Source organism: Athene cunicularia (assembly GCF_003259725.1).
Source record: "Athene cunicularia isolate RWA chromosome 1 unlocalized genomic scaffold, athCun1 chr1_part1, whole genome shotgun sequence".
NCBI lineage: Eukaryota > Metazoa > Chordata > Aves > Strigiformes > Strigidae > Athene > Athene cunicularia.
The window spans coordinates 18,083,753-18,096,978 of NW_020799091.1; the positions used below are offsets into that span (position 1 = coordinate 18,083,753).

General features: G+C 38.0%; 1 protein-coding gene across 4 annotated transcripts in view; it reads left to right on the plus strand.

The window, feature by feature from the left end:
* The window catches only part of IFT88 (intraflagellar transport 88), a 50,835-nt gene extending 44,029 nt beyond the window's left edge, over positions 1-6,806 (plus strand). For 2 of the 4 annotated variants that reach the window (XM_026853893.1, XM_026853901.1), the window contains 2 exons: positions 5,763-5,858; positions 6,552-6,806. In XM_026853893.1, the coding sequence (XP_026709694.1) occupies positions 5,763-5,858; positions 6,552-6,673 (218 nt within the window). In that variant the 3' untranslated portion in view covers positions 6,674-6,806. The remainder of the gene's footprint in view (positions 1-5,762; positions 5,859-6,551) is intronic. The other 2 variants (XM_026853878.1, XM_026853885.1) reach the window with 1 other exon arrangement.
* Positions 6,807-13,226: the final 6,420 nt, after the last annotated feature.

Sequence of the window (13,226 nt, forward strand, 5' to 3'; positions counted from 1 at the left end):
AAAAGAAACATTTGTATACATTTTAAGATTAGTCTTTTCCAGTGGTGCTGCTGAGACCAAATGGACCATTTTCCTACACTCTATGAGGGATTTGCCGTCGTTACTGAACCCAGTGAAGCATGGAATCCTCCTTAGTTTAGTCCTTATTAGCTAAATTAAAGTACTTACTATCTAAATGAAGTGTGTATACATTCCACATATTTTAGGTATGAGGTATGTTTTATTTCTTTCCTCTTACCAGCTCACTGTCTCCATACTTGCTGGCATTCTTAAAAGATTCCCCCCGAGTATTTTGTTCCTATGTAGTTATTTATATTAGGAGTATTAATAATTCAGGCTTCCTTGTCTTAGAAAATATGATCTAAAATTGCTTTTGAAGAGAAAGTTAAGAGGAAGAAAGTTAAGAGGAAAGAGAACTAGATCAGGAGGGTTTGTACTTCATAGGACACCTACTACTTAGGCAATATAAATTAAAACAAAAGGTGCATAGGATGCACCAAAGCATAATTTGAATAATATGATTAGTGTATGCATGGATGGTAGACAAAACAGAAAAATGGAGACCAAGAAAACTGACATCTATATCGGTGTCAATTAAAGTCTGCTCTTGTCTCACAAGAAGGATAAGCATTAAATCTAAAATGCCTACCCAAAATTGAACACACTGTTCACTCTTCTTATAAAGAGTGAAATTTACTTCTCCGCACAATTATCAGATTTATGATTTTCAATCTTTTTGATTCATGTTGGAAGCAGATGACATCGGTACACTCCCTTAAAATTATTTTTTAATTTAAAAATGAGAAAAAAACCCAACCAAACAAACAAACCAAAAAACAACACAAAACCCTGGAGGGAGCTAATAGTACATCTGAGTTTAGGCCATTCTCAAAGATTTCCTTTCTAATAATCTTTTCTTGTTTTCATACTCACTTTTTTGTGTTTTGCAGAGATGTGATAGTGACATCCAGAATTTGAGAGTTAGGACACTGTGGTTTTGACTACCCTAAGAGATTTTTACTGTTAAATAGCATAAGGCCTTTCATAGATAAGGGAAAGCATGTCTTTAAGGAATATATTACCATAGCAGTGTTTACTCGGTGTCTGCATCTGCCCTGCTCTCTGAATGGGGAGTTTTGTACTGGATGAGAGGGGAGTTTTATACTGGATGAGAGGAGCCATGCAGTCTCGGATAGGAGCCCAAAGAAGCAGTGTTGAATTCAGAAGATGAAAGGCTGAGCACTTTGCATTCTCCTTCTTACCCAAGCCTGTCCAGATGAATTTGGGATGGAAACCATATGAGAATAATTTAACTATCTTTTCTCATTTTCATTTCACCTGTGACAATGTCAGTTGAGAAATGGGTTTGTCCATCCCAAACAAACAGCCCATATTCAAACACCGTTTACCAGCCCATAGGGATCTCCTCCCACTGTATGGAGGCACATTACAGATGTTAGGGCTATAAGCATCCCAAATAGTCTTGACCGTGATAAAGGCAAGAGAATTCTTTTGTTACCCTGCAGCCAGAACTTCACGTTCACTTACATTTTCTAGGCTTGTGTGCCTGTTGATGCCTCATTAACTACAAATTGTTGTGGGATGGTTCCACTGGATGTGTGTGGAAAAAAAAAGAGGTTCTTTTAAATAAACAGGGAAAATACCTGAATGAAGAAAACATCTTAATCTGATTTCTGCATCTGACCTCAGCTAAGAAGTTAGCTGAACTGACACACCATAAACAATTTTCATTTGACAGAATTTCAAATCAAAATGAACTGCAGTGGAGTTAAACATTGCATCTACTTCCCATGCTGTTTCTTAGTTTTAATATAATATTCTACCTTCTACGCTGTTCTCTTTGGTTAAACCAAAGCAAAGCCCTCTCTTCTCTGAAGATGGTGTCTTCATTCCAAACATTGCAGAGCTGCATTTAAACACATTCTGGATTTGGTGTATTTGTAGTCTTTAAACACATTAGCCCACTATGGACTTTGTTACCTAAACATTTTACAGAGGAGATAGAATACCAAATAACCTTCCTCTTTGATATCTTTTTCTGAGGAGTAAAATGGTACTAAAAATTCTAGTTTATGTCCTTTGTGATAATGGAGGAATTTCTATTACAGTAGTCTTCTCACTGTAACTGCAACTAGTGAGATTCCTTTAAAAAATAAGTATCATGGATTTTATGGATTGAAGTGACATGCACACAGATATCTTGCTAAGTAGGAAGTACATAAACACTTAAAAAGATTTAGAATCTTTTCTGCTAGATATCACTACTTAGAATAGGAATATTCCAAAATAGGATTACTTTTGGAGTTTGTTGCTTTATTCCTTATTCTGCCATATAAAATTAACCATTTTTTAAAAGTTTTATACTTTGATTCTTTTTTTTTCTTCCAAATTGTATGTGGAGGAGTTAATTCAAATTAGTTTTTGTAAGAAGTTGAAAAAATCTCAGTGAACAGAACATATTATACTTGTAACACAATAATTTAAATATCCTAAATAGAACATTGAGGGCATGACTTAAACATATGAGAGGAAGGAATGCACTGTAAAAGATATCAGTGTGCAGAGTATATTATTTATGTCTTTATATGCATACTTCCCAGATAAGGCTATTGAACACAGCCTGTGAGGGAAGATAATGTCAGCATGATAATCCAAGGCTCAGGTATAATAATTTTACAGATTGAATATATTTATAAATCAGATTTTAAAAACATATTGACCAGCTTTTCTCAATCAGTTACTGTTGCCTTTTCAACTGAAATCTGGAGCCATGTTCCTACACTCAGTTTATGTGTATGCATCCACTTTATCAATGTAGAGTGAGTACACTGGGATGGCCTCCGTGTGAACTACAGTAATAACATACTTTATAAATAAAAGCACAATAAGTAGATAAATAAGCAGCATGTATTAATTGCAGTGAAGGTTTCCTTAATTACAGAGAGCAATTTAGTTCAGCAGTGGCCTTCCATTACTCAAAAACTTTAATTAGGAGCATGTGTTTCTACAGTTACTAGAGTCATGCAGACAGAATAAATTTGTAGTTTGAGAAACGTCTACCTGTAGTCCTTTGATTGCAAGTGCAGTAGAGAAACACTATTAGTAGAGAAAAACTACCAAAAAAATCTTATCCAGACTTATTATCCTTTGTGCCAATGTTAGCTTTGTTTTCTTCTGTGTATTATTTTACTGAAAGTTAATTTCATTCCCATAATTCAATAACTGAAATATGTTTAAAATCTTCCGTTTTGGTGGAGTAGGGGCATGAAATGGTGTGTAGAAACTGTAAAACTCACCTCCCAAAAGTATGCACGTCTGTAATAAAATGCTTTAAAAACAATTCCTCCCCTGAAGTTCTCTTCACTATAGGATACCAAAATCCTGAAGTCTACATTGCAAGTTTATATTCCTTATACATTAGCCAAATTGTGTATGTATGTATACTGAATAAAAACACACAGTGATTTATCTGCAAACAGAACTATAAAAAGTAATTTCAAGATGAGATTTAAACTTATGGCAGATCTCTTCTTCTGTGGCAAGGTGGGACTAGGTCGGTAGGTTCAGGGTAAATGAAAGGTGGAACTCCCTTATCTCATGTTATTATGGACACAAAAGTTTTAAAGGGGCTCAAGGGAAGACTGAACAAGTTATTGGAGAATAAATTAATCAATCCATTATTAAATATGAAGAACTGCCCCCTTTCCCCAAACACATGCTTGATTTACAGATTTTTGGAGGCTAGGATTTATTGTTTCATTCCACTTTTGTAGGTAGCCCTAATAAGACTTAAGGGTCCTAGGATGTCCAAGAAAGCTTCTGTTTTCAACTGTTTATTTTAGGGCAGTAAGATGTACAGGTAACTTGTGGGTATTATGTTTATCCCAGCTGTTTTTGTTTGTCTACCATCCTTTCTTTTCTTTTAAGTTAATATAAAATCTTTCACCTTCCTCTGATAGTATCATTAGAACCCATGTGTTTTCCTCCTTCCCACTTGAAAACCTTTGATATGCCGCCATATTCCTCTTTTATTTTCATTACAGCCCCTTCTTCCTTTCTGGAACCAACCAATTAAACCTATGGAGTCGCTTTGAGTAGTTCAGTCTTCCCCTAGTGTAGTTTCTACTGTATTGTTCCTGTCTGTGCATCTCCTTACTGCTTCTTCCAACTTTATTCACTTGTTTTCTATCACACAAGACTTTGTGCCTACTCCTGTCCTACGTTTTCTCTCCCTGTCAAACGTTTTATATTCTCCTCTAAACTGTCTTCAGAATGTTTTCATCCACACGACATCTTTGAAGCTCAGCACTTACCTCCTTGCTGTGCAGGCGTGTCCAAATCCTACTGAAATTAAGAGGCAGCCCTTTAGTGATTTCACAGTGTTGAGCCGCCACCCCCCAATCAAACCCATTGATTTCTTTCAGTTTCTCCAAACCCTTTCTTAAGCATTCACTTTTTTCATGAAACCTGTCAGTGAGAATTGATCCAAGGAAGGGTGATGTACATTAAAATAGATTTTCCTTGCTTTTGAAGTTTCAGCTGTAAGCTGTGTCTTGTAAACATATTAACTGTTTGATATGTGATTGTATGTATTAGATCATTCTCGGAGCAGAAGCATTGTCTTCCAATTCAGGGCTGAGTAAACTGAAGTCTGAAGTAGTATTTATAGAGAAATAAAGGTTTGTCATCTTTGTGGAAGTTTTTTTGGTGGGATTTTTTTTTAATAGTAACAATATTTATAAAAAGGACATTTATAGTAAATAAGACAATGGAAGTGTGTTGCCAAGTCCACACTTTGTAATTAATGTTTGCTGAATGAAACCCATTTTTGCTCCTTACAGATGGAGGACTTCTAATAACAGCATTGTTTTGTGTTGTAAATGAGCATGTTTGTATTTGGTTGCATGGCATGTCCTGCCTTGTAAATATACCAAGCCAAACATAAAACGTTTTCTCTTAGGAGAAAAAAATCGCATAAAAATTCGTTGTAGCAGACGAGATTCAAAGCTTGCCACGAATGTGAAAAAGAGATTCAGAGGCGAACAGAATATTTAAAGTGTCTGGAATACTGCTGTGGCAAGAGAATGTTAATCTGACGTTGTCTGGGCACGAGGCAGCCCTCGGAGCCGACACATTCCTTGGGGCCCCGCTGCAAACTGAGCTGCCAGCACAGTGTTTACAGCGAGATGCAGGGCTGGGATGGTCTGTATACATGAACTGTGCCTGCCTGCCATGCAGACAGCACATGCCAAATATACTCTTTAAATTAAAAGCAAAGTTAGTGTTGTATTTAACCTTGACAGTATTGAACAGGTGGATAATACTAATGTATAAGTATGCACACAGACATATGAAATGTACATATACATTGTGACAGTGTTTATATTTATCATGCTTATTTTAACTCCAATATGTGACTAATTTATAAGCAACGGAAATGTCAGCATTTGCAAAAATATTTTAATGTGTTTACTCCAAAGTAAATAAGGCTGTGTATATATATATATATATATATATATATATATATATATTTAAAATTAAAACACACACATGTGTGGACACAGTGTCCATTGTGTTTTAATGACCATGCTTACAAATGAGTACTATATCCATCATGAAAAGATGGTTTCATCCAAATCTTGTTTGACAGATAGTAGCCGAATTTATGTTGTTCTTGTATCATGATTTCACAGAACATAACAGCATGTTATTTATCTTCAACTTTTTTTTCTTTTCCCCAGAGAATGGTGGTACGAAAGGGGAAAGACTGAGTGCCAGACTAAAAGCTTTGCCTGGAACAAGTGAACCCTATGAAAGTAGCAGCAGTAAAGAAATAGGCAAGTGGGCATCTTATATCTTCTCGTTTTCCTGGCCTTCAAAGAGAGGGGAGATGGGAAAAATAAGCTATTGGAAGAGCATGTAAAAGTAGACAATTAAGAAAACATTATCTCCGTGAAATAAATATGAAGAATGGCTTTAGCTTCCATTGTTCAAGCTCATAAATTCATTGTAATTATTAAGAGATGTGGCCCATGTGAATATTTATTACTTTCAGTATCTGTATGCTGCATCCTTTAGATGTTCTTGTGGTTCTGCAGTCATAAGTTCTCCACTAAGATTGCATTTTCAGAGGGATTTAAAAACCCAAATCCATGTGGAATATGCTCCTTCCTAAAATGCTCTTCCTTAACCAACTCATCAGTCTTGCTGTTTCATGCACTTTTTTTTGCGGTCTTTTTCTCCCTTAATGACTGTAATAAAATAAAAAGAAATTTATTTTTAAAAAAGAAGTTAAAAATAAAGCTTCTATTGCTAGCATTTGGTTACTTTGCTCTTGTGCCATGCCTCAGTTCTTGAGTGCAGTATCTTGTTCTGGTTTGGTGTTCATATGCTCTTTCTGGTCCTTTCAATGACACCTTACAGATAGGTGTAATGCTAAAACCCTCTCTTGTGTTTGATTGTATATTTTTGAAACAAAGCTTAAAATTACTTGCAGGTAACTGTTTCAAATTTATTTATTTAAACCCTAGATGCCTCCTACATAGATCCACTTGGCCCACAAGCTGAAAGACCAAAAACTGCAGCAAGAAAAAGAACTGACGAAGATGACTTTGCTGATGAAGAACTAGGAGAGGATTTGCTTCCAGAATAGCATATGACCCACTCTTAGTTTTTTCTTCTTTTAAAAGTTTTAGCAGAAAAACTTTCATCGTAACTGATTTTGTAGTGGATTTTGATATTTGTGAAATACTTTGGATATATGGTATTAAAAACATGGATTTGAAGTTGCAGTATCTTTTGTAATTGATTTTTAAAAATAATGCTGAGGTTATTTTAAACATGCGTAAAAACTATACAGATATTCAGACGCATTGCAGACTCTGTCAAATGTGTAAAGCTTTTGCTTTCCGAGATATGTCCAATGATAATATGAAACACAGCAGCCTCTAAAATACCACCTTTCAATGTGAAATACCTCAAAGCAATGTTATAAAATTGAAAGTCGCATGTCCTTCATCTAAAGCCAGAATTTAAGGCCTGCGAATTGACTTTCTGAAAATGTTGAATATGACCTTGGTTATCTTTAAGGCCCCAATTCAGCAAAGCATTTAATACTAATACAGAAGAAAGCATCTTAATTTTAGTCTATACTTAGCTGAACTAAGACCATTTTGCAGTCTCTTGGCAACCTCCTAGGTATTTTTGCAATTACAAAGATTAGGGTTTTATTTTTTTATTTCTAAGGGTCAGTGGGCAGGATTTCAGCCTAGTTTGTTCAGAATTGCTAATTAGACTTCAGCTTTTGAATCTTATGTCAGTGACTGTGGCACTGTCACAGAGGTAGCTTTCTATAGCCTAGGTTGAGTATGTACAAAGATACTAGTTACAGAAATAATTTTGCTTATGAACTGAACATTTAATCTGAAGTCACTGAGACATATTAAATAGAAACATGAGGGTTCTAATTTATATCACTTTTCAGAGATAAAAATATTACTCAGGTGTTCAGAATTTCCTAACAAACATTTGCAAAACTAGTACACTGGAGTGGCAGGGACTTGTTTTTAAAACATTCGTGTGAATTTGGTTTAATCACTAGACTTTGGCTATTACACTTTGAAATGCAGGGATTCAGTCTTCTGAAATTCCCAATGCTCATTCTCAATGCTGGTGCTTAGACTGTTTCCCAACAGCGGAAAGCTGTCTTCATATCTTCATGAAATGTTCTTTTCAGGTTTTAAAAACATCTGCCCGGTCTCATAAGATGTCTCTGCAAGTGGTCAGAAGCACTCTGTAATGGCAGAGTTGTAGGAATGCAGTCCTGTGGGGCTTATGGCACGTTAATGAACCACTTCATGCGTAACGCGTCTCCCACGATACCGGTGCAGCCCTCGGTCTAGGACTGCACCCGCTGGCGCTTGGTGGTACAAGCAGAGAACATTCAGTGCAGTTTATGGAACATCCTGCGGAGCTCACCGATAAAGAAAGACACAGTAAGCCCTGGGGGCTGGTCCTTCTAGAGGATGGAGATGAGTGTGAGAAGTAAGTGGATGCCACCTGTCTTATTTCTGCAAGTCTTTCCTGTGCTGCAGTTAGAGAACTTAGCAGCAGGACAGAAAGGACAAAAAGATGACCTCATCTGCTGCAGCTAGGGACAGGTAGGGAACGAATGGATGGCTTATGTGGCTGAAGAGCTTGGATACCACACTGTGATGCTAACATGCCAGAGCAGTCTTTGGCTTTTTGACTGTTCAACTCGGCTGAGGAGACCTCCTGTGTCTTTTAGCATGAGAAATACAGAAACATGTTGCCTCTCTTGTTCTTGGTGAATCCCCAGTTACACTGCAGACTTTACCATTTTACTTTTCTCCACTCCTTGACAACCGCCCAAAGTCAGTGCACGCCTGTCAGCACAGAATCTGTGTACTGTTGTCAGCTGGGTATATTCTGGGTCCATTGTAGAGCCGGCAGGAACTTGCTGTCTCTGGCACTGGGCAGCCCTGACCTCTTCACCAAGGCCACCCCTGCAGCCCCACCACTGCCAAAACCTTGGCACTGACACCCAATTCAACAGTGTATAGCTCTCATATTTCCAGTGAAATGTCAGCCAGCAAGACAAAGGAGGGGAGATGGAAAGGCAGTCAAGCTGAACAATCCTCAGAGAAGGACTTGGACAGATGACTGAACCTTATGGTCACACTTGAGAACCAGCTTTGTCTTGCCTGTACTTCAGTGCCGCTTTATCTACTGCTCTGGTCATGGGATAACATTTTCCTGGGTATCACAGTAGTTCTTTTCTGTCAGGTTTACAGTCTTGGAAGACCTGGACCTCCAGGATGCAACGTGCCAGGCAGGAGGGAGCAAGTGCAGCTATAGACTACAGTGGAATGAGGTATCTGACTAATCACAGTGGGAGAAAGTATTTGGGACCATGGCAGAAAGAAGAAGACAGGCAGGATACTGTCATGGTCTGCTAACACAAAACCATTTGAGTAGAGCATCTAATCGAACACTGCAATTGCACAGATGTGTCCATGATGAAGTGGTACGAGTTACGACCAATTTGGGATATGGTTCATGACTTTGTAGAAACACTCCTACGGACATCAGAGAGATTTTCATTAGCAGCAGTTTTCTTGGTTGGGTTTGACCAGATGCCTAACTGTACACCATGTAAAAATTTATGTTTTACAAACAGAATTGCACTTTTGTTCCACTGTTGCACAAATTCCAAGGAACTTCTGGAACATGTTGTTTCCTATAGCATGAGGATCTGATTATATAATGCTCTGAATTATGATGTATTTGCATGTTATTTTGCAAGCACAGTTGAGCTTGTTCTGAACTGACAGAAAGCCATGTGATCCAGCTCCAACACTGGAATAATAAGTCCTGCTGATAGTCAAAATGATTTAGCCCAGGTTCATCTCCTTCAAAACCATGTTAACTGTGGGTACGTCTCTACTAGAACTGCAACATTGCCAGGTCAGGCCCAGAGCAGAGGAGCTGACGTGTAACCATTTGCACTGTAAGACCAGTAGCACGCTCCCCAGTACAGTTTTGACCCGTCACTATTAGCCATCTCCCAGACAATTTCCTTGCATGACGCATAGGTTAGCCTGGGCCAGGAACCCTTCTCCATAAGCAGCTTTAGTGCAGCCTCCTCTTTCTGCTGTGTGAGATGTTCTGTGCAAGGGAACACAAGATGTGACATCCCACCTGGACTCAAAGAGTGATCCCTGATAAGGACTAATGTAACTGGAATCTGTTCAGGGAGGGGGGAAGAAGCTGTGTGCACACACCTGCATGATTCAGGCAGCTCAGGTCTCAAAGGAAGCATGGCCATGCCAGTGGGGGCTGTGTCTAAGATAATTATCTGGGTTATACATGATTATTGTGCTATAGCTATGTGATGACCCTGCCCTCATCCTGGAGGTAGCTTGGTTAGCATTTAGCTCGTTGTGTTCCCTGCTGCCATGTAGGATGCCCTCAGTACTGCAATAGGTCTCAGAAACTGCAGGAATGGAAACACTCCATGAGCTAAATAATTCTACCTTCACCCCAGAAATTCAAGCAGAAACATTTAGAACCACCCCCTTTCCCCAAACACATGCTTGATTTACAGTTTTTTGGAGGCTAGGATTTATTGTTTCATTCCACTTTTGGAGGTAGCCCTAATAAGACTTAAGGGTCCTAGGATGTCCAAGAAAGCTTCTGTTTTCAACTGTTTATTTTAGGGCAGTAAGATGTACAGGTAACTTGTGGGTATTATGTTTATCCCAGCTGTTTTGGTTTGTCTACCATCCTTTCTTTTCTTTTAAGTTAATATAAAATCTTTCACCTTCCTCTGGTAGTATCATTAGAACCCATGTGTTTTCCTCCTTCCCACTTGAAAACCTTTGATATGCCGCCATCTTCTTCTTTTATTTTCATTACAGCCCGTTCTTCCTTTCTGGAACCAACCAATTAAACCTATGGAGTCGCTTTGAGTAGTTCAGTCTTCCCCTAGTGTAGTTTCTACTGTATTGTTCCTGTCTGTGCATCTCCTTTAGGCAGGTTTAGTTGTGCAAAACAGACTCCATCTCCAGAAGCCCTACTGCAGATACGTACTTCTGGTGCCATTTAAACCCCGATTTTATGTTTATCATTCTTGAATTAGTAGATCATTTAAAACTCCTGAATAAAGTTCTGGTAAATACAGTAGGGCTGCTATTATATTAGTTTATTTGGTTTTTTATCTTAGGAGGGCAGCAGCATTAAACCTAGGAAAATGCTAATCTTCTTGAGGAACTGACTGGTGAGCTATTTTAGCTTGCATTATCATCAAGAATTTATTCATCACCATATTAAAAAATCCACAATTGACCACTCACACCTGAGATATACAAGTCTTCAGGATGCGCAGCAGGGTCTCTGGTAATGACCCTTTGAGTCACTGTCACTTTACAAAACATACAGAAATTCATTTTCCATGGATAAAGGTGGAAAGTAATCACAGCAATCCTATCTCTTGAGACAGACATTTGTCTTCTTGATTCTCTCTAGAGTCTTCTATGTCTATTACTGCTTCAAAAGTGGACAGGGAAAAAAAATCCTTTGAGAATAGCCTCTTGAGTAGAGGCTGTGAACTCTCTGTGAAGAGTTGGTCACCCTGGTGATGAGCATCTTGGCAGCATAAATAGCCAAATATAAATGATTACCTGGGTAGTATTTCATTTATTTATAAACAAGCCTAACTCCACAGTATCAAAGCAAAGCATTCTTATTCACACATTTCATGTTTCTCCCTGAACATCCTTCACTACAGACTGCATAACTCATTGCTTTTAAAACAAAGCTATTCTACAGTAATGTGGAAATTGAAAGCTGTACAAAGAAAAGATAAACAGTTCTGCAAGTCTTATGATGAAGGGCTGTTTCTCTTCTTGGTTCCTTTGCAAGTGTAGTATGAGACCGCAAGAAATTAATCTAACTTGCCAAGCTTTGATTGTTCTTGATTTCAAAGGCATGGATTCTCAGCTTTTCAATAGAAAGGCCATTTTTAACCTGTTTGCTCCTCAGTTTCCATTCCACCTTTGCAAAATGCAGGCATTAAGGACTCTCCACTTTGTAAGAATTCAGTTTTGCGAAGCTAAATATGCGAAGATCCTGATGTAGAAGATGCTATGCCATAGAACCTGCAAAGTGGTATTACAATGCTTACAAATGCAGGGAAGAGGGAATGGGAACAGAATCAGCAGCGTGGGTGACAGGTTATCTGCAAACAGAATGTCAAGGAGAAGGACATCTTTGGGGAGTAATTTAATTCTCTCTCTGAAGATTTATACCTGCTGGTGATGACAGCTGAATGTTTGTTCCATACAACAATATAAGTTGTTCAACTTGAAGACCTATATGATGATTTTCAAATGTTTTTCACATCACTATTTCAGATAGAGATGGGATCTTGTTAATGTACACGCTGCTGTAGCAAGATGGGGATGAGCATTTGGAATATGCCAGTGTAGGGCAACTGTATCAGTGCTGTGACAAGCACATTACAGTGGCATCATTAATAATGTTTGTCACAATAATGTGTTTATTTATGTGTGAACGATAGTATCTGGAATTGGCTGTCATGCCAAGGCTGCTATGGAAGAAAACAAACCCAAGGAAGGGAAAGTCCCCACAAGGTTGCTCATTGGTGATTAATATGTCTGGGAAGGGCTACAGTCTTACACCTACTGCCAGGTTTTCATGACCATGTTAATGGTTCAGAAACAACTTTCTGAATTATCTTAATGGTCTGATGATAATACATTTGAGTAGGATTTTTTTCTCCTGCTATGACATATTTTTCTTCATCTATTAGTAACAATATAGGACTGAAGATACGAACCTTGTGTGGGTTTTGTGCATTTCAGTGCTTAACACTGCATGAAACTCTCTCTGACGGAATCATGTGCAGAAAATGTTTCTTCTTATTAATATGAACTCACTGAAAATGTCTGCCTTATTCTTCACAGCTCAATTTTCTTTTGAACATCCTATAGCAGAGTTTTGTGGAACTGAATTTATTAACTACGTAGCATTGATTACAAGGGTGATAATCTCAGGAGCAAGGCAGCTGCCACACCCAAGTATAAACGTTGCGTAACAACCCCCAGAAAGAGCATTTAGAATATTATGTAAAGGTGAAAGAAATAGTTTTTCTACTACTCAGTAGGTTTCCTTCTGTCTCTTCTATGAGTGGCATGTTTCTCTTCCTCTTCTTCTCAAACTATTCCCCTATGTTTTGGTTAAAAAGGGATAATGTAAGGCGAGTAAAGGAGGATGAGAAACAGTAAGGCACACCATGAAGCTCACTGGAATACAGCAAAATAGTATGTGAAGATGGGATCATATTAGAATTCATAGATGAAATGATTGCATAGAAGGTGAACTGCTATCCTAATTTGTAAAACATTCTGGGCCAGGAAAGTGGAAAGTTTACAATAACATATTGTTGAAACACTAAGTGCAACACCAGAATCTTGTGAGACTGTTAAGAAGAACACTTATGAACCATAAAAAGTAGCTGCCATTTTTTTGACAGCAGGTACAAAAGTGCTTACAATGTATTAGAAAAGAGAAGTTCAGAAATCTTCTAAGGATCTAGAACATTGTAATAAAAATGTTTATATTGATATGACTGATAAGGAAATGTGAACACATGGGTGCAAAAC